Genomic DNA, 24,120 nt, shown 5'->3' with positions numbered 1-24,120 from the left:
TTCCTCTGGAGACCTTCCAACCCCTCCCTCTGTCACCGGCTCTTTCAGGCCAGGCCCTTGTCATTTCTTGCCTGGCTCATGACAACAACTTTCCTACAGCTATGCCTCCTCAGTGCCCTCAAGCTTCCCTACCCACCATAAGCCAGAAGTCTTTCAAAAGCATGAGGTGACAGGGCATTCCTTGCTTTAAAATCCTCAGGAGCTCACTATTACCTGTGTAGTCAAGTCAAACTCTTGGCCGTGGCTCCCTGGGCCCTGCACAGTCTGGCCCCTGACCATCCTCCCCACCCACCAAGCCACCTTTTGTTCATCCCCACATATACCCAAACCCTTGTGCTCCTGCCTGAACCAAGAATAGTCCAAGTAAGTTCCACTCCCTCACAGCCACTAAGCTGTTGCCCAAGCTACTCCCTCTTCCTAGAATGTGTCCTTTCTACCTGATGTGTCCTTTCTACCTGATGTGTCTTCCTAGAATATGTCCTTTCTACCTGAGCTCTGTAGGGCTCAGCACAAGTACTACCTCCTACAGGAAGGTCTCTATTATGCCTTCAACTCCATTTGTGTATTAAAGCCCCTTGCCCATCTCAACTGACGTGGCATACACCAACAGTATCAGGTCAGTTTCTTTCAATGTCTTTTCCACTAAGCTATGAGCTCATTTCTATGTTCCCAGAACCCAGTGTCGCAGTTGGTAAACAATAAATGTTTGCCAAATGAAAGCAGAGCCTAGAAATCCCTAGCTCACCAGGCCACAGCCGTTTCTCTGCCTTTTTCTGACACCCAGGCGGACTTACCGACGCAATCGCAGGTGGGGAACTCGGCCTGGGCTCTCTTGGCAGGTGTGTCCAGCAGACTCTTGGTGGGTGTGTCCAGGTACTTAAGAGGTGACTCCAAGAAGCCACTGAGGGTGGGTGTGAGTGGGTTCTCTGCCTTGGTGGGTGTGGCCTCCTGGCCTCCCTCCTCTGAATGGAAGCAGGTTGTTGAGAGCACAGTCACAGCCCCTGAAGACTCAATCTTGATTTGCTTGGGGGAACGGGTAGCAAAGGGGCTCTCAGGGGCTGGGAGACATGTTTGCTGGTTCTCGGGGTCCTGAATGGGCACAGAAGGGGGGCCGGGAAGCCCAAAGCTATCTCCAAATTCAGCCTCAAACTGCCGGATGAGCTCTTCCAGCTTGTCATCGGCAGGGGGAAGAGGGCCAGTGGAGCCTGGCTGCAAGGTTGTCATGGGGCTGGGGGACCTCATTTCCTGAGTAGGGGGCAGCAGGCTGTCCCTGGAGGGACTAGGTGCAAATAGCGCAAGAGAAGGTTCTGGGGGCAGGGGCACAGCAGAGCCCTGTGAGGCAGGCAGAGGGGTCGGTGGATGAGCCTGCACTTCCTGGGAGGCCGGGGACCTGAGCCCTTCCAGGACAATCTGCCGGACAGGCGGGAAGAGTGGCTGTGCTTCCCGGGGCCTGGACTTCTTGATCTGAATGGGCTTTCGGACACTGGGCTTGATCCCAGGGGCAGCTTTCTCCGTTCCCACGGGACCTCCAGCTGGTGTTGGGAGCTTCTTCTTCTTCTCCTTGGGTGGTCTGTCTGGAAGCCGTGGGGCAGGTGAGCTTGGTGGGGGCCACCAGCCAGGAGCAGAAGGCTCCGAAGGAGCAGGGAAGGAGGTGTCGTGAGCCTGTTCTAGGAAGAGGCTGCGCTTGTGATGGAGGTGCTGCTGCAGGGCGGTCTGGGCCTTCTGGTGGGTGTCGGGCTCCGAGGATGGCGTGGGAGCCTCCCTCTGAAGCACAGGGGATGGGGACAGGGCTGGGGAGGAAGAGGGTGCCTCTACCTTGACCTTGGGCTTGGTAGGCAGGGCCTCAGGCCGCTTGAATACTGACTGGATGTAATCACTGGCGCTGCCCAACAACTGCTCCAGTTCAGCCATGGGGTCGTGGCTTGGGCGAGGCATGGGCCAGGAGCTCCGGGGCGTTGCTGGAGGGGTGTCGGTGCCCCAGACTTCAGGGAACTCAGTTCGAGGAGTTGCTGGAGGGAAGGCAGAGCTATCAGGAGCAAAAGATGAGTGCTCTTCAGAAGGAACCACAGGCCATGAGGGAGCCCGGAGGTAAGACTGGGGAGATCTGAAAGGGGCAGGAGGTGACAAGGCCTCAGGAAGGGGGCAAGAAGCCTGGGGGGTGGAATGAGAAGGCTGCGGGAGGGCGGAGGAGAGTTGTGTGAGGGCCTCGATGGCAATGGCGGTCTGCAAGCTGATGTTTTTTTCCTTGGCGATGCTCAGGGCACTCTGGGACAGGGGCAGGCCCTCTTGGGGAGAGATCTGGGGCACCTCTGAGCTGAGGAGTGGCCTGGTGCTTGGTGCTGGGAGACCGGCCTCACCAGGAGGCAGAGGCCCTGGGAGCCTGGGCCGCTCCTCCCCTCCTTCCATGACCACAGACTTGATCTTCCCCTCCAGCCACTCGAGGTAGTCAGGGCATTCTGGGCCATCGCAGTTGCAGTTGGGTGGTTTCATACCATGCCGCGCGAGGGCCAGGGCCGTCTGCAGTGTGTCAAGGTCTTCGCTGCCAGCAGAGCAGCCCTCGGGCCCTGGCCGGGATCCCCTGCTGTTGTTCCCAGCCTCACGACTCATCTCACGGTTGAAGGTTTCATAGAGCCGGGTGCTAAGGGCCCCATAAGAGGACACAGCTTCGGCCACAGCCGAAAAGGCCACCAGATCGTGGGCATCTTCCAGGCGAGCAGTATGAGCTGGGCCTGGGGCAGCCTCCCAGTCGGGCTTTTGGTCTACCCGCCAAGGACCCCCAGTCCCCAGCAGACTGGGTCCAGCGGGCTCTCTAGCACCATTGACCGGCACCCCTGAGGCGCTTAGCTGCCGTGAGTCCCCATGGTACACTGGCCCTGAGTCCATCTGACCTGGAACAGGTCCATCAACTGGGCTGAGCTCTGAGCCTGTCTAAAGAGAGAGAGAAGGGGGAAAAAGGAAAAAAATGAACCACACTATTTGAAAAGCATTTCCCTGCTTCATACCACTCAGGTGCACATCTGACCCCCAACTTTTCTTGCAAATCCTCTCTCTGGTACTTCTTCAGCCTCCAATTCATCTTCCCATGTCTTTGGTTCCCTAGCGAGCTTCACCAGCAGAAATAAAAAAGATCTTTAAGATACTTTTAAAGAGAAGATCCTAATGTGACATTCTTAATGTTGCTCAGAAACTTTTAGAGCCTCAGATCAATCACACGAATGAGGCTCTCCTAAAACCAGAGACACACACAAAAAAGTCCTTAATTCACAATGATCAAAGTCACACTAGGACTTTATCTTGTTTTGTCAAGATGGAAAGAAATCCAAACAAGCCTGTGTGTACACACGTGCTCTAAGTGTGAAGTGTGTGTTCGTAGGGGTAGGGAAAGAGGAGCTTTGATTAACAAATTCAGCCTGGACCATGGGTCAGCCACGGCTTCCTAGTGGGAACTCATAGTTCTTTTCTCCCCCTAAAACTGTCCTCACTTAAGCCCAGGCCGAGCACAGAAAGCTGGCAACAGACCACATTCCCACACACAGCCCCAGGCCTGAGGGAAACGCCGATGATCTGACACAGCATGCATTTAGCCCCATGCCCGGTCAGTCCTGCCAAAGACAAGCAAGTTGCTGCTTAGAGAAGGATTCAGGCCTCTCCCTGAGCACAAGAACCACCACTATATACCTCATATCCCCAAAAGCACACCAAAGGGGGAAGGATGAGAGTAAGAGGGCCAGGAAGACCCAGCCCAGCAAGTGAAAAGTGAATACAAAGATGTGAGATTGAGTTTGCAGACCCATCCCTTAGGAAAGGAAAGCTCTTCCTTACTGTAGAATGCTAAGAGAAAACATAGAAGGGCTGATGGATTTAGAAAGTCATCAGTGGCAGCAGGTGAAAGCATGGTGAAGTACAGGATGTATGTATGCATGGTCTCAAAGCATCTCCTCTAAAATTACATAATTACAACAGTAACTGTAGTGGAGAGATCTGGTAGACAGACACCACCTTAACCCAAATGACCAAAGTTATCATCATCACCAATACTGAGACAAAACACCACCATATGCCCCTTGATGTAAGACATTGCGGACGACTTAACACCACTCACACAGAACTCCTGCCAAAATGTATAACCTGAATCTAATCACAAGGACACATCAGATAAATCCAAATTGAAGGGTGATCTAGAAAGTACCTGGATTGTTCTCTTCAAAAAGTTTCAAAGTCAAGAAAAACAATCTCTTCCCTCAAAAAGAACAGCTAAATGCATGTTCATGGGTTAGACCTTAGACTGGGGGAAAATACATTAGTTTTACTTGGGACAAGTCATGAAATGTGAATATGGACGTGGATAAGATAATATTCTGTCATTCCTAATCTTGACTTGGATCATTAGACAATGGGTTATGTAACAGAATGCCCTTGTTCTCAGGATACACATACTGAAGTATTTAGGAGTAAAGGGACAGTACAGACAGTCCCCAACTTACGATGGTTCCACTTAAGATTCTGACTTTGCAACAGGCATTCAAAAGAAACCATACTTTGAATTTTGATCTTTTCTGAGGCTAGCAATACTTTAGCGACGCTGGGCAGTGGCAGCAACCCAGAGCCCCCGGTCAACCACGCAATCACCAAGGTAAACAACTGAGGCTCCACAATGTTCCATGCTGTTACGGCTTTCTGGATATTGTGTTCTGTGTTTTAGCATCCCATCATGTCTATAAAATGCCCATTTTTGACTTACAATACTTTCAATTTATGATTAGTTTATTGGGACATAACTCAGTCATAAGTTGAGGAACATTGTGTACTCAATCTCAAATGATTCAGAAAAAAACAATATACATATGGAAAAATATGTCTCTATAGACAAAATGATAAATACATGAGACAAAACCTACACATTTGGGGTATGTGAGTCCCAAGTATGATCCCTGCTATTTTTCTATAAATTTTTAAATTCTGTGAAAATAAAAAGCAAAATAAGAAATCAGTCCCTCAAGTATAACACAAAGTGTTTTATTTATTTTAGAGACACACTCTCACCCAGGCTGGAGTTCAGTGGCATGATCATAGTTCATTGCAGCCTTGAACTCCTGGACTCAAGTAATCCTCCCACCTCAGCCTATCAAGTAGCTGGGAGTTGATGCATGTACCACGCCCAGCTAATTTTTTTTTTTTTTTTTTTTTTTTTAAGAGCTTGAGTCTTGCTATGTTGCCCAGGCTGATCTCTAACTTCTGGCCTCAAATGATCCTCTGGCCTTAGCCTCCTAAAGTGTTGGGATTATAGGTGTGAGACACTGTGTCTGGCCTCAAAGTGTTTTAAGTAAGTGGCTAAAATGATGCCAGTCCTAAGACTGTCAGACAAGGCCATCACGGGCTCCTAAGTGTGGTGGGAAACTAGGGTTTGGGATGAGCTCTGTGGGAGGTTAGCAGAGGTCCCAGCCAGCAGTTTCTACCTCATCCTCACCTTTGCCTCCATTCTGGCCACAAAAGACCCTCATGCTTTTCTAACAGGCCATGTTCTCTGACGTCACTAGGCTTTGTACACGCAGTTCTCATTGCCTGGAATGCCCTTCTCAGCCTCTTAGAGTGGCCTCTCTGGCTTATCCTTCAAGCATCAGCTCAGTGTCATCTCTTCCCCTACCTACTTCACAGAATTATCTGTGACTCCTTCCCCGGGTTCCCAGGGCACCTTCATTAGCACTTATCACATGCCACTACTGTTATTTGTTCAAGCAGCTGCCCCCCTCCCCCACTAGATGGTGGCTCCTGCCAGGCAGGGTCCAAATCTCCATGACTCCTGTGCTTCCTGCCCACAGCTGGAGCAGTAACACTCAGGTAAATGAAAAGCCTGCCATCCCCACTGGCCACAGAACGTATCAGCTTTTCCTTGACCCCAGTGGAAGACTACCTTTCAGAAGTCTAGGAATGTGGCGGATCACCCAGCATGCTCTTCTTTCTTAGAAGCCTAAACTAATGTGGCTAACAAGGCTATACAATCTGAAGTGGTCAAATCTTACATGCTTATGTAGGAAGATGGAAGGAGCATGCATAACCAAGAAGAAACACCCGAGAGTAGCACAGATTTACAAAAACAGTGTCAGGAAGACTAATGCTACATGAGTGGAGGCTTCCCCAAAATGGTCAAGACAACTAAAAGGGATTTAAAAAGTTATTTTTGGTGTGTGAATAAGAACAAGGAAGGGCTAGGATGGCTCTTGTGCCTCTGAATTCCCTGGGAAGGAAAATGCTCCTTGGACCAAAAAGAGGAGAAAGGGAAAAGCAGACATAGATACGAGGTAAGTGAAGCCACTATGGATAGGGAGATCTTAAGAAACTCTAAATTCCTATTTCCCAACCAAGAGAGCCCACTGATACCATTCTCAACACCTGTCAGTGATGCTGGAGGAAACCTGCCAGCAGGAGACGGGGCCAACAGGCAAGAAAAGGAGAAGCGTCCTTCCCAACTCTCAGTCTGCTGCGTTTAAGAACAGCCCGGGTAAGAACCACAAGGAGTCAGGTTCCACAGAAGGCCATTAACCTACCAACATCCAAACAATCTTAGTGCTTTGAGTCATGGGGTCATTGGAGAGCAGATGGGGAGATACTGTGGCTGACAGGTCACAAAGCTGAGAGCTTTGGGCCAAATCTGCCACAAGTTGGTTTTACTTGCCTATACGGTGTTAATGTTTTTGTTTTGTTAACATTTGAAAATCAAATTCCACATGAAACCTGGATTTTCTTGAAGGCCCACGCTTCTACGGGCAAGTTTGTCTGTAACTGAGCAGTGGCTACTGCTTACATAGAATATAACTACTCCAGCTCACCCCCAGCTTCCCCACTCCACACTGCCTTCTTGAAACCAAGGCTGGGGTCAGGAATTACTTATTAATTGCTTGAATTAATTATCACTTCACTCACTTGTGTTACCTGCCAACCCCTTTAAGCCTTTGGCTTTGCAAGTTCGGCTGTGGACGTTCAAGTTTCACAAGGTCTGCCATGACCCTTTTGAGGTCAGCTACAGAGAACTACAGGCTGGAAGGGCTGGTTCACCACTGGTTAAATGACCATGCTCAAAGGGTACAAGAGGTGTACCAACTGGGAGAAGGGTCTTTAGTGGTCTGCCACAGGGCTCTGTTCTTAGAACTATCCTATTCAACATATTTATCAATAATAATAGAGAAGACTCACTTTATAAATAAGTAGATGTTGAAAATAGAAGGGATAAAGCTATGTTGAGTGACAGAACCAGGTGCCAAAAGGTCAACAGACTAGAGAGAAAAAAATCTAAAAGGGTAAACAGGGTCTCATACTTAGGCCCCAAGCCACATCTGTGGAAATAAATTAAAGACGGGAGAAGCACACAATAGCAGCAGTGGTACCCATAAAAATGTCTTAGGAATCAGAAGAGGTAAAACCCTGAGAGCCAACTGATGGCACACCCAATATGTCATGTGGCGGCTTCAAAAGGCCTTATAACCCAGATTTTTTCAAAAATTTTCACTACAATCCGCAGTAAGAAATACATTTTACACTGTGATCCATTAGCTACTTATATACAACAAGTTTTGTAAAACAGTACTTCCACTTAATAGATACATTAATGTATCTTTCTTCTTTATTTTTAAATGCAGGTTGCAACCTTCTACATTGATTTCGGGGTCTACTAATGGGTTTTGACCCAGTCTGACACACACAGCTATGACCTGATCTCAACAGGACGACAGCACAGGCAGTGACAGCCCTGCTTGTGACCCAGACAGTCCCCACCTGAACGCAGGCTTCCCTGTGGGGCTGCACCCTCTGGACGCAGAGGAAGGTGAGCACGAGGGTTCAAAACCACAAGAGGAACAGCTCCCTTTTGGTTCTGAACAAGATACAACTCCAGAAAGTCTTTAAACATCTGCAGACCTACTGTTTGGGAAAAGAATGAGACTTGTTCTGAGTGGCCTCAAGGGATGGAATTAGAAAATGGGTAACGAGAGAGAAAAGCTTAAGTTCCATTTAGGGAAGAATTTGCTCAATACTTAGGGATACTAGAAAATGAACTGAAACCAGTCCCCCTAAAAACCAGAGGAAACAAGTTCTTATCAATGGAGATGCGGAAGAGAAAAGCAAGCAGCTATTTGGCAATTATCGGCAGGGAGGCAGGACAACGCCAGACGAGGATGGGGACCAGTTTAGCCCTTTTGAAGCCTCAGCTTAGACCCGTCCCAGCTCAGAAACCCTCCGCTTTCCCCCTCAATTCTCATTCCCTTCTGGGCTCCAGCAAACATCACTGTGAGACGCTCCTTTTTTTGAGACAGGGTCTTGCTCTGTCGCCCAGGATGTAGTGGAGTTGTGTGATCACGGCTTAACGCAGCCTCAACTGATTCTCCCACCTCAGCCTCCCAAGTAGCTGGGACCACAGGTGTGCACCACCATCCCCGCTGATTTTATTTTTAGTAGAGACAAGGTCTTGCTATGTTGTCCAGGCTGGTGTCAAACTGCTGAGCTCAAGCAATTTTCCTGCCCCGGCCTCCCAAAGTGCTGGGACTACAGGCGTGAGCCACCATGCCTGGTCTAAACGTCTGCTTTCTGTCTGGACTTCTCAACTACCCTCCAGTTAGCTCCAACCCCTAGACCATGCCATAAGTCCACCGAGAGTCAGCTTGTCTAAAACAGAACTGAACTCTTCCTCCTGACAGCAACTTTCCCAGCTTTCCTATTTTTGCATTAACCAACATTCCCAACCCAAATGTTACCCACATTCTTTCAATGTGTGCAGTCATTGGATCCAAACAATTCTAAATGTGAACTGTTTCTCAATTTTATCTCCTCCCTTTCCATCTCTGCCTTCCCAATCGGGGTCTTTCTGTGTGTATGTTTTAATTGTCTCACCTGACAGTGGGTCCTCTAAGCAACTCTATGTACCCCCAAGCCCCCTCCCTGACCACACATACGTGCACACACACACACACACACTCTTCTCCACTCTACAATCTCTTGAACATACCCTCTCTTAAGACTCCCCGCCGCCAACTTCACAACTCCTCCTCGTCGTCCACCCTGGCTTCAATCTTCAGTTGAAGAATGCCATTTGTATGCATCAAGTGCTTAATACGTGTGACAGACTGTGTGTTCCAAAGATGGCCACAACATTCCCTCCATCCCACATGCTCTTCTTCCTGTGTGACTTGGACACTTCCCCCACAGAGAGGTGGGGTCTATGTTCCCTCCTCTTCAATCTGGGTGGGCTTGTGACAATGGAAGTGACACTACATGACTTTCAAAGCTAGATCATAAAAGGCAATTCAGCTTCTGCCTGGTTCTCTTGGGACACTCACTCTTGGAGCCCAGCCACCACGCTGTGAGGAAGCCCAGGCCATGTGGAGAGGCCACATGGAGGAGTCAGCTGACATTCCCAGCTGAGGTCCCAGCCAACAGCTGCCATCATTTGCCAAATGTGTGAGTGAAGGAGCCCTTCGAGGATTCTAGCCCAGTCATCAAGTTACCTCCAGCTTTTATGCCTTCCCAGCTGAGACCCTAAATATCAAGGAACATATAGAAGCTACCCATGCTGTTGTCACTTCCGACTTCCCAATCCACAGAATCCCTGGGCATAACAAAAGGATGACTGTTTTATACCACTGTGTTTTGGGGTGATTTGTTACCTGACAATAGACCAGACTATATATATCAGGAACCCCAAGAAGTTTTAAAATGAAAAGGAAGAAAAAGGCCTATAAGTCAATGCCCTAAATCATATCAGTGCCTGTGAAAGCAGCATCTACAGGGGCCTGCAGGGGCTCAGTATATACAGCTATCTGGGCAGGTGGGTGTCCAGGAAGGTTTTATCTCAAAGAAATCTCAGAGAGGCTGGAGAGAGTGGTAGGTATCTTGGAAGAAGGCGAAGAATTCTGCAGGAGTTCCAGATGGAAGGAATAGCATATGCAAAGGCAGGGAATCATCAGTCCTGGCAGGCTTGGAGATGGGTAAGCTGTTGAGTGTATCTTGATCGCAAAGGCAGGGGAGGCAGGTGTGTGGACCACAGCCTGAATGCTACAGAGAGCAGATTTACATTTCAGGAGGGGCATTAACGCATCCTGCAGAAGACAGCCTGCAGGGTTCGAGGCTGGTGACTCAAAGACCAGTTAGGAAACTATGTAACTATCCAGATTAGTAACAATAAGGACCTGAACTAAGGCACTAGCAGACAGATGGGGATGAAACGTGGTTATGGAGGTAAGTGATTAAATTTAGCAGTGAGACAAGGAACAGAATCAACCCCTCCCTGAGAAAGTTCTCCTTGACCAGTCCTGTCCACCACAGACTGCCCCAGAGTCTACAGTCACCGTGCACAGTCACGTTCTGTTAGGGATCTTTTCATAAGAGTGTATGGTCAACTCTACCATTTGCTCCTAGGGAACCAGGCATCTGCCACACCTTCAAAACTCACCAGAGTCTCTAGAAGGCGTTCAAAAAGCTCTGTCACTTCTTCCTCCCCAGGGACCTGGCTGGTACAAGCCTCATCACCCCCATACTTCGAGATGACCCATGGAGACTCTAGGCAGAGTTGGTGATCTCGCTGCTATTATGGCACCCATTACAACGCACACATGGTAGAGGTCTGTCTGCTAAGGCTGTAGGGGGCCTCCAGAGAAGCCCACCAAGGTGCTGGTGCTGCACATCTTACTGCCAACTTCCAGGTGCAAACCCCTTTTCCCTGCCCTCACTGGGGTCCTCACACCCAACCCCATCAGGTTTCTTCCCTGCTTCACAGTATCACTGAGAGGGGGTATGCCCATCCCAGGCTAGGTCTTCCCCAAGTTGGAGGTGTGTTCCCATCACCTAGGGGAAGCAGGGATTTGTTACTAGGAGACTGAGAGGCAGGAAACGTTACTTAGGCAGAGAAAATGTCCTTCTCAGAGCCAAGAAGAGACGTAACTCTTCACTACACTCCACGAAGAGTTCATATGTGCATACAGCATCGCCAACCCCAACACATTTCCCACCTTCAGAAGGCTGGGGACCCTGTGCTGAAGGTGACCCTGAACCCTGCCTGGCTAGCTCACAAGGTCCCCTGCTTCCTCCTCTACAGTGCACTCCCTTCTTAGACTCCCAAATCCCCAGAGCTGGTCCTCCAGACATCTGCAGGCATTCAGCAGCAGCACCCTGCCCTCCCCACCCAGGAGGCTCCAGAGCCCTCCAGATGCCAGGCAAGGCGGGAAAAGCGTGGAACCCCACTGCCTAAACACCTCATTCAGTCAACAACACAGTGAAGGATGCAGATATGACACCAGGTTTTCCAAATCCTTCCTGACTCTCAACACATCAAAACCAGATCAGCAATTCTCTATTAAAGGAAAATAGGGAAGAGAGAAGACGAAGAATGTTATCTTGAAAGAGCAAAGTCCTCATTGGTTATACCTTTTTATGGCCTCTAAGAAAGGGGAAGTTACAAGAGGAACAGAGTCTGTAGGGCTGTTTTGCTGACCGTCAGCAGTTACACAGCATATTAGAAGAACCATGTCCAAGAAGGTGTTTTGGGCCAGAATGAACTAGCCTGTAGTCAACCTTCAGAGCCCAGTGCAGTGGCCCATTCTCTCCAGGGGAATCTCCTGAAGCGAATTCTAGTGGGACTCCAAGATAGTGGTGACTGCTCCCCACCCTGCTGGCCAATAAACTCCACCCAGTACTTTCCCAACCGCACATACCACCAGCTCAGCTAGTCTGATCCACAGCAGCTGTTCAAGGGGCTGCTCTTTCTAGCCTCATCCTTTATCTCAGTCCTAGAGTTCAGCATCCACCTCTATACAGAGCTAGTTCCTTCTTCCTTGCCACCAAATGGATGGCCCCACTCTCTCTAATAGCAAATGGGTTGTATTTATGGCATGTTCTGTCTAGGGTTGATCAATTATTCATTCCTTAAGAGGATTCTCCCTTCGGAAGATTTATTGATAAAACTAATCAGCGAGTGTAGAAAGAGATTTTTAGGGGAACCCTTGCAGAGGATGTGCACATCTGCCTGTTCTCGGCAGAAGTGAGTGTGTGCCCATGGCACACTGGCTAGCCCAGTCCCATGTCTGCACCCTCCATACCCAAACTGGCCCTCTCTGCAGACAGCAACTCCAGGATTATGTCTGACTTCTTGAGAGCATTATACGTTGGCAGAGCGTATTCTTGTATGAGGTCGGGGGAGGCAGTTGTTCTATGTGATTACTACATGCATATCAGTAAAACATTTTAAAATCTAATTTTTTTCCTACTACAAAATGGGCAGATACAGCAAATCTTTCAGTGGCTGGAGTGATATTTAGGAAAAAGCTGAAACGGGCCTAATTCCCTGAGGAATATCTGGCAGAAGCACGGGACTTTGTTCATGTCCTCTGACCTAACAGTAATTAATGTGGGTTCGAGGAAGAAAGGAAAAGAAGAGAAGAAACCAGGGAAAGTCTCTACGTGACTCTGATGGAACCCTTTTATGACAGGCGGAGTATCATGCTAATTGTCGCACATTCAATTATCTCATTTAATCACCACACACTCCTCCAAGGTGGAGATCAGAGATGAGGACACTAAACACAGAGAGGGGAAGTAATTGCCTCAAGATCATAAGGCAATGTGGAAGAGCACAGCCATTTTTAACCACTAAGTACTCTTAATTTCACTGGAAATGTAAAAGTAAACAAGCCAACAGAAGACATAAAAAAGCTACATGTGCCAATGATTTTCCCTCAACATGAACAGTAGAGAATTACAAACAACTTGAGTGCCCCAACAATAGGGAGATGGTTTTAAATTTTATATTTCTTCTTCGTGAAAAGAAAATAGGGAATAAACATATGAAAAAATACTCGATATCATCAGTAATCAGAAAAATACAAAATAAGATCACAAGAAGATTCCATTTTATACTTATTACGTAGGAGTGAAGAGGAAGAACATTTAGTTTAAATCTTGGCCCCACCACTTACTAGCTGTGTGACCATAAGTAAGTTAGCTAATCCCTCTGTGCCTCTGTTTTGTCACCTGTAAATTGGGGATGAGTAACAGTACCTACCTCACAAGATTATTAATGAAAATTAAACAATATATGAAGAGCACTTATAACAGTACCAGGTACATAGTAAGCACTGCGAGAGGGTATTTTAGTTTAATACCAAATGCCAATGGGGTTTAGCAAGAACTTTTTTTTTTGAGGCAGTCTTGCTCTGTCGCCCAGACTGGAGTGCCGTGGTGGGATCTTGGCTCACTGAAACCTCCACCTCCAGGGCTCAAATGATTCTTGTACCTCAGTCTCCCAAGTAGCTGGGACTACAAGCGCACAACATCACACCCAGCTTGCTTGCTTATTTATTTACTTATTTAGTAGAGAAGGGGTTTCACTATGTTGGTCAGGCTAGTCTCGAACTCCTGGTATCAAGGGATCCACCCACCTCGGCCTTCCAAAGTGTTGGGATTACAGGCGGTAGCCACCACACACTTTTTTTGAGATGGAGTCTCACTTTGTTGCCCAGGCTGGAGTGCAATGGCGAGATCTCAGCTCACTGCAACCTCCACCTCCCGGGCTCAAGTGATTTTCTTGCCTCAGCCTCCTGAGTAGCTGGGATTACAGGCGCCCACCACCATGCCCGGATCATTTTTGTATTTTTAGTAGAGATGGGGTTTTACCATGTTGGCCAGCTGGTTTTGAACTCCTGACCTCAAGCCACTGTGCTCGGCCCCAATAACTACTATTTTCTTTTTTTTGAGACGGAGTCTCGCTCTGTCACCCAGGCTGGAGTGCAGTGGCGCGATCTCGGCTCACTGCAAGCTCCACCTCCTGGGGTCACGCCATTCTCCTGCCTCTGCCTCCCAAGTAGATGGGACTACAGGTGCCTGCCACCACACCCGGCTGTTTTTTTTTTTTGTTTTTGTTTTTTTTTTGTATTTTTTAGTAGAGACGGGGGTCAGGAGACCAGGATAGTCTCGGTCTCCTGACCTGGTGATCCGTCCACCTCAGCCTCCTAAAGTGCTGGGATTACAGGCATGAGCCACTGCGCCCGGCCCCCAATAACTACTTCTTATACCTCAATGACAGGAAGGCAAAACAAAACAACTACTTTGAAAAGGTTTGTGGTGCTATCTTTCAATGTCAAACACGCACATCTCCTACAGCCCTGCAATCCGACTCCTAGGAAAGCTTTGTACACATGCATCAGGAGACATGTACGTAAATTTTCATAGCAGCATTACTCATAAAAACCACATCATGGAAATATTTCTAAGGGCCCATAAACTACAGAATGGACAATGGATTATTACAGAGCAGTGTCAATGAATGAGCCACAGGAACATAAATGAATCCCAGAAATGACAGTGGGGGGGGGGGTCTTTTTTTTTTTTAATCAAGGCTCGAGGACTACATATGTCCTACTGAGTCCACAAACCTCAAGCAAACAAGCAAAATTAAATGTATTGTATAGGAATGCAAACTTATATAATGAAGACTTTAAAAAGCAAAGGAATGATAAGAACAAAATTCAAGGTAACGGTTACCTCTGGAAGTGAAGAGGGGAGATAGGGCTGCGGGAAAACACCCAGGTAATTTCAATGATGTTGGCAATATTCCAGCTAACTTGGGGAGCTGGCATGTGTTTATTATTATGCTTTATCTGTTTAACATACATAAAACACTAGGGTCAAGTATGGTTCAAGTAATACATAAAAAAAAAAAAACTGTTAATACGGCCATACCTAGTTTTATTGTGCTTCATTCTATTGTGTTTCGCAGATACTGGGGGGCATTTTTTTTTTTTTATGACAAATTTAAGGTTTGTGGCAACCTCACATTGGGCAAGTCTCTTTTTTTTTTTTTTTTTTTTTTGAGATGTAGTATTGCTCTTGTTGCCCTGGCTGAAGTGCAATGGCACGATCTCGGCTCACTGCAACCTCCACCTCCTGGGTTCAAGCAATTCTCCTGCCTCAGCCTCCTGAGTAGCTGGGATTACAGGCGCCCATCACCATGCCTGGCTAATTTTTGTATTTTTAGTAGAGACGGGGTTTCACCACGTTGGCCAGGCTGGTCTCGAATTCCTGACCTCAGGTGATCCACCCACCTCAGCCTCCCAAAGTTCTGGGATTACAGGCATGGGCCACTGCGCCCAGCCACATTGGGCAAATCTTACTGGTGTCATTTTCAATAGCATGTGCTTACTTTGTTAGCATTTTTTGGCAAAAAAAAGTATTTTAAAATTAAGGTATGTACACATATTTTTTTAGCCATAATACTATCACACACTTGCTAGACTACAATATAATGTAAACACAACTTTTATATGCACTGGGAAACCAAAAAATTCACATGACCAGCTGTACTGCCATATTCACTTTATTGCAGTGGTTTAGAGCTGAACCTGCAGTATCTCCAATGTATGCCTGTTTATAATATTTAAATAGTAGATGTACACAACTGCTTAACATGATACAGAATAAGAGCATAAACAAAACTAAATGTATTAAATGAAAAAGTGAAACTTGAGAATGTACTTATTAAATGAATGCTTTCAAAGGGTTTTTATGATGCGGGAATTACATACTATTTGAAATGGGGAAAAAAACGGGATTCAAAATATTGCCCAATTTAACAATTCAATTCAATCACAATGCATGCCTGTGTACACACACAAAACAGCAAGGGGAAACATACAGAAATGTTAACAGTGCTTATCCACTGCGATAGAGGATGAGTAACTTTCTTGTTTATAGTTTCCAAAATTTATCATAGGTATTTTCATTTTTATTTAGGGGAAAAAGATTTAAGAATAGAACACCTACAAAACACCCGAAACTGCAAACTACACATGTCTGTGAACAAGACGAGAAGGGAGCAGTCAGGGAAAATTTCTGGGTATTTTTTGTGCTATTTCTGTTGTTAGACAGTTGTGTGCAGTTATAACACACAGAGGCAGATCACACATAATGCAGAAAGAAAATGGAGAAAATTTCTAAGAGATGAGACGCACTGGAAGGTGAAGATGAGCCTGGTTAAGATGGGGTGCCAAACCTGAAACTCCCACTCATTAAAAGTTCTATGTAACTCGCTGTTCTTGGACCAGAACTCCAAACTACAGCCCTGCAACTCTGACCTATGCAAAGCTATCGCCTGGGCAGCACACGCTCCCCTGCAGCAGGTGGGGGTAAACACAGAGCACAGCTGCAGGCTGCTCTGCAGGCTCCCCATGCCCCACCCCCAGCCTCTTGATTAGCAGCCCAGAGCAGGATCCAGCTCTCCTGACGGAAGCCCCTGCCTCAAGCAGCCGGTGGCGGCCCGGCCAGAGGCCAGCCGGGAGGAAATCGAGCCTAACCACATCTGAGGCCTGGCAAAAAGCAGCAGCAGCTGCTCTGAAGCTGCCAGCACACAAGAACCGGGTCATGATGCGGAGGCAGCTCCTCAGCCAGACCCAGCAAGAGCCCCAACTCCCCCTAATACACACACACACACACACACACACACACACACAGATACACCCCTCCTGCAGCCGCTGGTGCCATCACCCAAGCCCCGCGGTGCACGTCCCATGGCCAGAAAAGCCCCCATCAGTTCCCAGCGAGGCAGGGCATTCCTACAACTCCTCCCACCACTTCTCATCACCCACCTCCTACCCCAAAAGTCTAACAGGCTAAGGAAACAGAAAGCATGCATTGCTAACACCACAGTGCCCCGCAGAGTCAGTCCTTCACTAAAGGCTCCATGCACTTTCCCTAAAGAAGCTCCCAATCCCTCAAAACCCACTGACAGCTAGGTGTGTCAAAGGGGCCAGGTTTAGAGAAGGAGGACAGCAGACCATAGTTTTGAGTGCTGGGTGCAAACTTTAAATAAGCATCTTTATGTTTAAATGTAATCTTTCTATTCTTCCAACAACTCCACATCCATTTTAGTAGATGAGGTACAGAGAAGATAACTAACACACTCCAAAGCTCAAAATTGGTGAGTGGCAAAGTCGAATCCAACATGAGAGTCAACAGTAGATGCCCATGGCCTCCCAGGTACCATGGTTCTCATCATTCTTTTGGAGAATGAGCTCCCACATGTGCCTCAATAATTATTCTTGGATTTCAGCTTTTCACAGGAACCCCCATGTGTTTGTCCCCACTCAATGCTTTCTCAAGTACTTAAGACCTAAGTTTTTCATTCAAATAAATATTTAAGCGACCACCCAAACATCTAGAGGAAAATTAATTTTTGGCAGAGGGTATCCACCTATCAGCCATAAGACCAACTTCACAGAGTAGGCTAGGAAATGTCATTTAGGGAAGCCTGCTGCTGTCCAGAAGGCAGGAAATTGGGGAGCACAAATTAATTCTCTTTATCCTAAACTTCAATTCCTGGAAAAGTCACACAACTCACCTCAGTGTGTAAAGCTTCATTATCCACAGTCACTACTGGTTTATTAGCCCAGAAAACTGAAAGATGCCAGTAATATGGGTTTGTACATGTTCATCTGAAAGGCCTGTGTGCAATGCTGGAGAAATAGAACAGGAACCTTGGCATTTGCACAGCCATTATCTGTTTCTGAGGGTCAGGGTGATGAGGAAAGCCACAGGGGTCCCTCATCTCTCTGGCCTGTCTGTGGCAGCAGATCACCCACTCACCTGCCCACCCCGGGTTTCTGTGACCCTGCCGGTTACTGGTCTTCCTCCATTCTCCTTTTCCTCCTCCATCCCCTCAACAGAGCTGTTCTCCACTCTCCTACCCCACTGCTCTCCACTGCCCCATGCTCCCCTCAGAAGCCTCCCCTCCAATCGAGGCCCCACCAATCAGCCTGCACCAACAGCCCCAAAGTTTCCTTTTTCCTTGACTGCTTTCCAGCTACCAGACACAATTCCACTTGGATGCAACTTAAGCCCATTACATTTAAAACTTAACTCAGTGCCTGCCTCCTTTTCCTCAGCAACTCCTCCCCTGGACATCCCTTTAAAAAAAAAAATAATAATAATGTTAAGAACCATTTCCGGCCGGGCGCGGTGGCTCAAGCCTGTAATCCCAGCACTTTGGGAGGCCGAGGCGGGCGGATCACGAGGTCAGGAGATCGAGATCATCCTGGCGAACACTGTGAAACCCCGTCTCTACTAAAAAATACAAAAAACTAGCCGGGCGAGGTGGCGGGCGTCTGTAGTCCCAGCTACTCGGGAGGCTGAGGCAGGAGAATGGCGTGAACCCGGAGGCGGAGCTTGCAGTGAGCTGAGATCCGGCCACTGCACTCCAGCGTGGGCGACAGAGCAAGACTCCGTCTCAAAAAAAAAAAAAAAAAAAAAAAAAAAAAGAACCAAACCCTGCCAACCGCTCCTGTAGAGTATTTCAGATATGCCTTCTTTTTGTTTTCTCCTCATTTACCTCTCACAAGGACAAACTCAGGAGATGGCTCCTTGACCGGCCACCTGCCTCTGCTTCCACCCCAGAACACTACTGCTGGACTCATATTCAACCCACTGAGCCTTGAACCCCCATCACCCCATCACCCAGCTCCCAGGCCAGGGTGCCCTCTAATTCACAACTTCCATCTTCTGTCTTGGGTCAAACAGTAAAAATAAATAAATAAATGAATCTGTAGATAAGCAAATAAATGAACACATGAACAAATGTTATCAAGAGCAATAAAGACTACTTCCATCAAGCAGTGCTGTTCCTAGAAACTTGAGCTTATAAGTTTGCATCAAAAAAAATCTTTCCCACACATTAGTGAAAGCTGAAAACTCAGTATGAGGGGCATGGTTTGGTAAACTATGATACAATTCAACAGAGTATTATGGACTCATCTAAACCTGTAATTATAAACACTAAGGAAAAAAGCTAGATGAAATACGAAGAATAGCTGAATACCATACTGTATGAAGGTTAGATTGCAACTATGTAAAACCAAGCACACAAATGAGAAAATTAGTTTTTTTAAAAAGTGAAAATAAGTATTTGTAGCCCACAGAATTATGACATGTCACCTACTTATGCTATCAGCACATTATAACAACCACTCCTTTCCTATATGCATACATAATTATGTATTTGTTCATTTATCTCTCAAACAAATATATATTCAGCATCACTTCTTTGTGGATAGAGTAGTGAACAAGCAGAGTCCTTTCTCTTGGATAGGGACTTTTTAGATGTTTGAATTTGCCTTAGATCCTATTCAAAGGCAAGTTCCTTTAGGTACTGATACTGTACCACTATCACTAACATGTGCAGGGCAACATAAACCTATGTTACATACATACTCTGTGGTTTTAAGTATGTGATGGAAGCACTGAAAACTGATATTAACTGTGACTTCATCTCCAAGTGAAGCTGCCTCTAGTGTAGTTACTGATAGGATATCAAAGGCATACTACAAACTCATTATAGAGCCAGAGAAAACCCTGGTGGATGATCCAAGAGAATAGAGGTCATAGGCATCGAATAAGGAACAGAAAGGAGAGCTTCAGTAGAAGTTGCTGAGAGAGACAGACGAACAGGAGGTTCTTTTCACTGTGGAAAATAAAAAAAGATGTAAAAATCTCCCACTGCCCAAAGATGACTAGAGTTTATATTTGGTATCTTTTTTAACTATGCAACATACACTTAATTTAGAAAATTGAGATGACTGAGTATATCAGTGGTTTTTTTCTCATACGCTAATTCATTCCCTAATTATATAAACATTTTTCCTATATTGTTAACTATTTTTCAAGAATTTCATTTTTAATAGTTGTACTGTTTTCTCTGGCATGTATATAGTATACACAGGGCCCCAGAGGCTGAATCTCTAGGTTTTCTCCTGTTTACTATATTCCCAAGGGACATTTTGACTGTTGGAGTAGTGTCTTTCCTCCTCCTCCCATGTCTATTTGGGCTTATTATTCCCTTGAGAACAGGGATGGCAAGTTGGGCTGAATAGATGGATTCTACTCAACCCTGAAGGCTGCAGGAAACAACCTTGATAACAACAGGTAAGGGTAGGATTTTACTCACATTAGCACAAGGGCTTTATCTTATTTGGGTGTCTACAAATATAAAAGGTATGTGTCCAGTAAGCCTTTGGGGACAACCGCCCCTTTCAAGATTGGAAGAGAAGCAGTAGTAACGCTAGTATTTGTTGTTCCAGTACCCCAAGGTAACAATGATGAGACCCCCAAGGCCCACGGTTCTAGAAACACTGGTTGAAGACATGCCCAGCAAGAGATAAGCAGATTGAGCATGGCCGGCTGGGTCTTGGCCAGGACTCCTGTAAGTGTCATCTATGGATTAGCACTATTCTGCAATCTCCGTTAGTCCATGACAAGGTAAGTACAAAAGCTAAGAGTAAGTGTTAACTTTAGAAACTTGTATCCCAATTTGACATTTTCAAGGCATCTAAGCACATCATCATTTTTCTAGTAATTCATTCTTATTTTTACAAAATTATCAGTTTATGATGAATTAGAAATTTTTAAAACTTAGTCCTTCACCAGAAATTTTGAAGAGAACTGATGTACATCATGTAAATGTTAATACCAACCAATACATGCAAATAACCAATAAAAAATCTATAATGACCAATCTAGCTATCTTATCTAGTATAAACATGTACAAAACAGTGAGAAGACACTAAGATAATTCAATGGGAAAAGAACAATCTTTTAATTGGGACAACTGGATATCCAGTTGCAACAGAATGAATGTGAACCCCTGCCTCACACCATATACAAAACTCACTCAAAATGGACCAAAGATCCAAGTGTAAGAACTAAAACTATAAAAGTCTTAAAAGAAAACAGACATAAATCTTTATTACCTTGGATTAGGCAGAACTTTCCTAGATATGACACCAAAAGAAAAAAAGATAAACTGTACTTCATCAAAATTAAAAACTTTTGAATTCCAAAGGACACCATCAAGAAAGGGGAAAAAAAAAAAAAAGGCTAGGCATGATAACTCAAATCTGTAATTCCAGCACTATGGGAGGCTGAAGGAGGACTGTTTGATGCCAGGAGTCTGAGACCAGTCTGGGCAACAAAGCAAGACCCCCGCTCTACACAATTTTTTTTTTTTTTAATTAGCCAGGCATGGTGGTGGCAAAATCTGTAGTCCTAGCTACTTGGGAGGCTGAGGCAGAAGGATCCTTTGAACCCAGGGGTTCCAGGTGCAGTAAGCCATGATCAATCCACTGCACTCTAGCCCAGATGACAGAGTGAGACCCTGTCTCAAAAAAAAAAGTGAAGAAAACCCACAATGGGAAAAAATATTTATAAATCATATACATATGTACAAAATCATATTCAAGAGACTCATATAGAAGAGATAACAAACTCTTACAACCCCTTAACCAAAAAAACCCCAATTTTAAAATGGGCATGTTCACACAAAAACGTATATACAAATGTTCATAGCAGCATTATTCATAACAGCCCAAAGTAAAAATAATCTACATGTCCAATTACTAAAGAATGGATAAACAAAACGTGGTCTGTCCATATAACCAAATATTATGCAGTCATGAAAAGGAGTAAAGTACTGTCCCAGCACTTTGGGAGGCCGAGACGGGCGGATCACGAGGTCAGGAGATCGAGACCATCATGGCTAACACAGTGAAACCCCGTCTCTACTAAAAAATACAAAAAGCTAGCCGGGCGAGGTGGCGGGTGCCTGTAGTCCCAGCTACTCGGGGGGCTGAGGCAGGAGAATGGTGTAAACCCGGGAGGCAGAGCTTGCAGTGAGCTGAGATCCGGCCACTGCACTCCAGCCCGGGCGACAGAACGAGACTCTGTCTCAAAAAAAAAAAAAAAAAAAAGTACTGACACAGGCTACAACATGGATGAACCTTGAAAATGTTATGCTAAGTCAGTCAGACACTCAAGATATATACTATAACATTCCACTTACATGAAATGCATGGACTGGGTAATCCACAGAGACAGAAAGATAAGTGGTTGCCAGGGGCTGAGGGGGTTAGGGGAACAAAGAGGGGTGAATGCTACTTGCCACAGGGTTTCTTCTGGGGATGGATAAAAATTTTGTGAACTAAGAGAGTGGTGTTGGTTGCACAATCCTGACTATACTAAAACCACTAAATTGTACACTCCCAATGGGTGAACTGTGTATTTATTATATGATTTATATCTCAATAAAACTGTAATTTCAAAAAAAAAAAAAAAGTCACTTCTCATCACTCACTTTCTACCCCAAAAGTCTAAAAGGCTAAGAAAACAAGAAAGCACACATTGATCCTTCATCTGCATCTCCATAAGCAGCTTTGAGGCAAAAGCAGAAACTGAACACAAGCTCGAGGAGGGTAGGTGAGCTGGTGAGCTCACCCTCAAACAACGATTGGGAGACAGGGACAGAGGAAAGGGAAAGGCAAGAGTGTCGTGAAAATGTTCTCTGCCACTCGTTCATCAGCGTTTCTCTCTCCTTTTATTTCCCTACTGGGTTACCAGTGAAAGTGAAAACAGGAGGGTCTTATCTCAGGGAAAGTAGTGGTGGTCCCTTTTCCATCAAAGAAAGGCAGGAAGAACACCTCACATGTCACTGCAGGGGACAGCAGGGGTGGTGGCAACTCTTGAGTGGGGAGGAAAGTAAGCTGGGGCAGCCCTGAGCTCTGGGTTGGGGAAGAGAGAGATGAGCTCTGGAAATGCATGGGCAGGGGGTCTAGAAACAAGAACCACTGACTTAAAACCAGCTGATCCCCTGGGTAGAGTCACAGATAACTAGAAGATAGGAAATGGAGCTTGGTTCAAAAGGCCCTTAGAATTTAAAAAAAAAAAAGGTTGGAGGGGAAGAGTTTGCGAGCAATTCAATAAAATAAAAATAAGTGAGACAAAGAATGTATAATATGCAATAAGCATGCCCTTAAAAAGCTAAATGCAAATCATTTGTTAAAAAACAAATCATGTTTTAATATCTATTATACAAGGGAGTTCTGCTACTACAAGATAACCTAACAGTCAATTATCTGTTAAGCACTGCCCTTGTAATGCAAATAACCTCTTTAGGTATTCCATAGCAAAGAGGTCCGGGAACAGGCGACCTGCTCCCTCTGGCTCACCCTCGGGACATACCTCAGTTGGGACACACACCTCTGACTGGGGATTAACAATTCCTAGCCACTGGCCTCAAAGTTGTGGGGTGAGAGAGAGGGGGGTGACAGGGGTGTTAAAACCCACACCCCCAAACCGAGGGTGTTACTCTTCAGAAAGCAGCAGCTGGGTCCTACCCAAGGCAGTGATCTCTGTTTCTCAGCCGTGATCTCAGGGAGAGGCAGTAGCAGACCAGTGTCAAAGTCCCTCTCTCCCCGCAGCGGTGGCCTCCATCCCAGGCTAACACCAAACCATCCAGGGAATGGGTGGAGTAGGGTGGGGTGGGGTGCTGTGGCCTGGCATTACAAAGACAGAGGGGCAAAGGGGAGAGCAGAAGGCAGCTTCCTGGGGAGCTGGGCCCTGCCCCACCTCTCTGACTTAGGCTTTGCTGATGACACACACCTAGGAGCTGAGTGTTCACTGGGAGCTACGAGGACAAGGAGTCAGCTTCCTCATGTGCTTAAAAACAATTTTTTTTTTTTTTTTGAGATGAAGTCTCACTCTGTCACCCAAGTTGCTCTCAAACTCCTGGCCTCAGGTGATCCTCCTACCTTGGCCTCCCAAAGCACTGGGATTACAGGCATGAGCCACAGCGCCTGGCCAAAAACAATTCTTTAAAAGTATCAGGAAAAACTGAGAATCTGCTCCAGATTAAAGGAGACTTCAAACAAACAAACAGACCACCGGACACAGCATGTGATCTGGGGGGGTTTTTCTCACAAGAGAGGTTGTGACGATTGGTAAAATTTGAGTAAGCCTAGGTTAGCTGGAATAATAATGCTGCATCCACATTAACTTCCTGGTTTTGATCGCTCCTTTGTGTTTATTGACATGATTTTAGAAAACCTACATTCGAGTATTTAGCAGTAAAGGACATCACGTTTGCTACTCTCTCTTTTTTTTTTTTTTTGAGATTGTCACCCAGGCTGGAGTGTAGTGGCGCCATCTCAGCTCACTGCAAGCTCCGCCTCCCAGGTTCATGCCATTCTCCTGCCTCAGCCTCCGGAGTAGGTGGGACTACAGGGGCGCGCCACCACACCCGGCTAATTTTTTGTATTTTTAGTAGAG

The 24,120-nt window shown here is 46.2% G+C and overlaps 1 protein-coding gene across 3 annotated transcripts in view; it reads right to left on the bottom strand.

The window, feature by feature from the left end:
• TET3 (tet methylcytosine dioxygenase 3) overlaps positions 1-24,120 on the bottom strand; it is a 125,798-nt gene that overhangs the window by 61,246 nt on the left and 40,432 nt on the right. For all 3 annotated transcript variants that reach the window (XM_033175137.1, XM_033175138.1, XM_033175139.1), the window contains one exon: positions 795-2,928. In XM_033175137.1, coding sequence (XP_033031028.1) covers positions 795-2,928 — 2,134 coding nt within the window. The remainder of the gene's footprint in view (positions 1-794; positions 2,929-24,120) is intronic.

Source organism: Trachypithecus francoisi, unplaced genomic scaffold (assembly GCF_009764315.1).
Source record: "Trachypithecus francoisi isolate TF-2019V2 unplaced genomic scaffold, Tfra_2.0 Lachesis_group17, whole genome shotgun sequence".
NCBI lineage: Eukaryota > Metazoa > Chordata > Mammalia > Primates > Cercopithecidae > Trachypithecus > Trachypithecus francoisi.
Note: the sequence above shows the minus strand (reverse complement) of the source record. Positions and strands in the feature narration are given on the sequence as shown.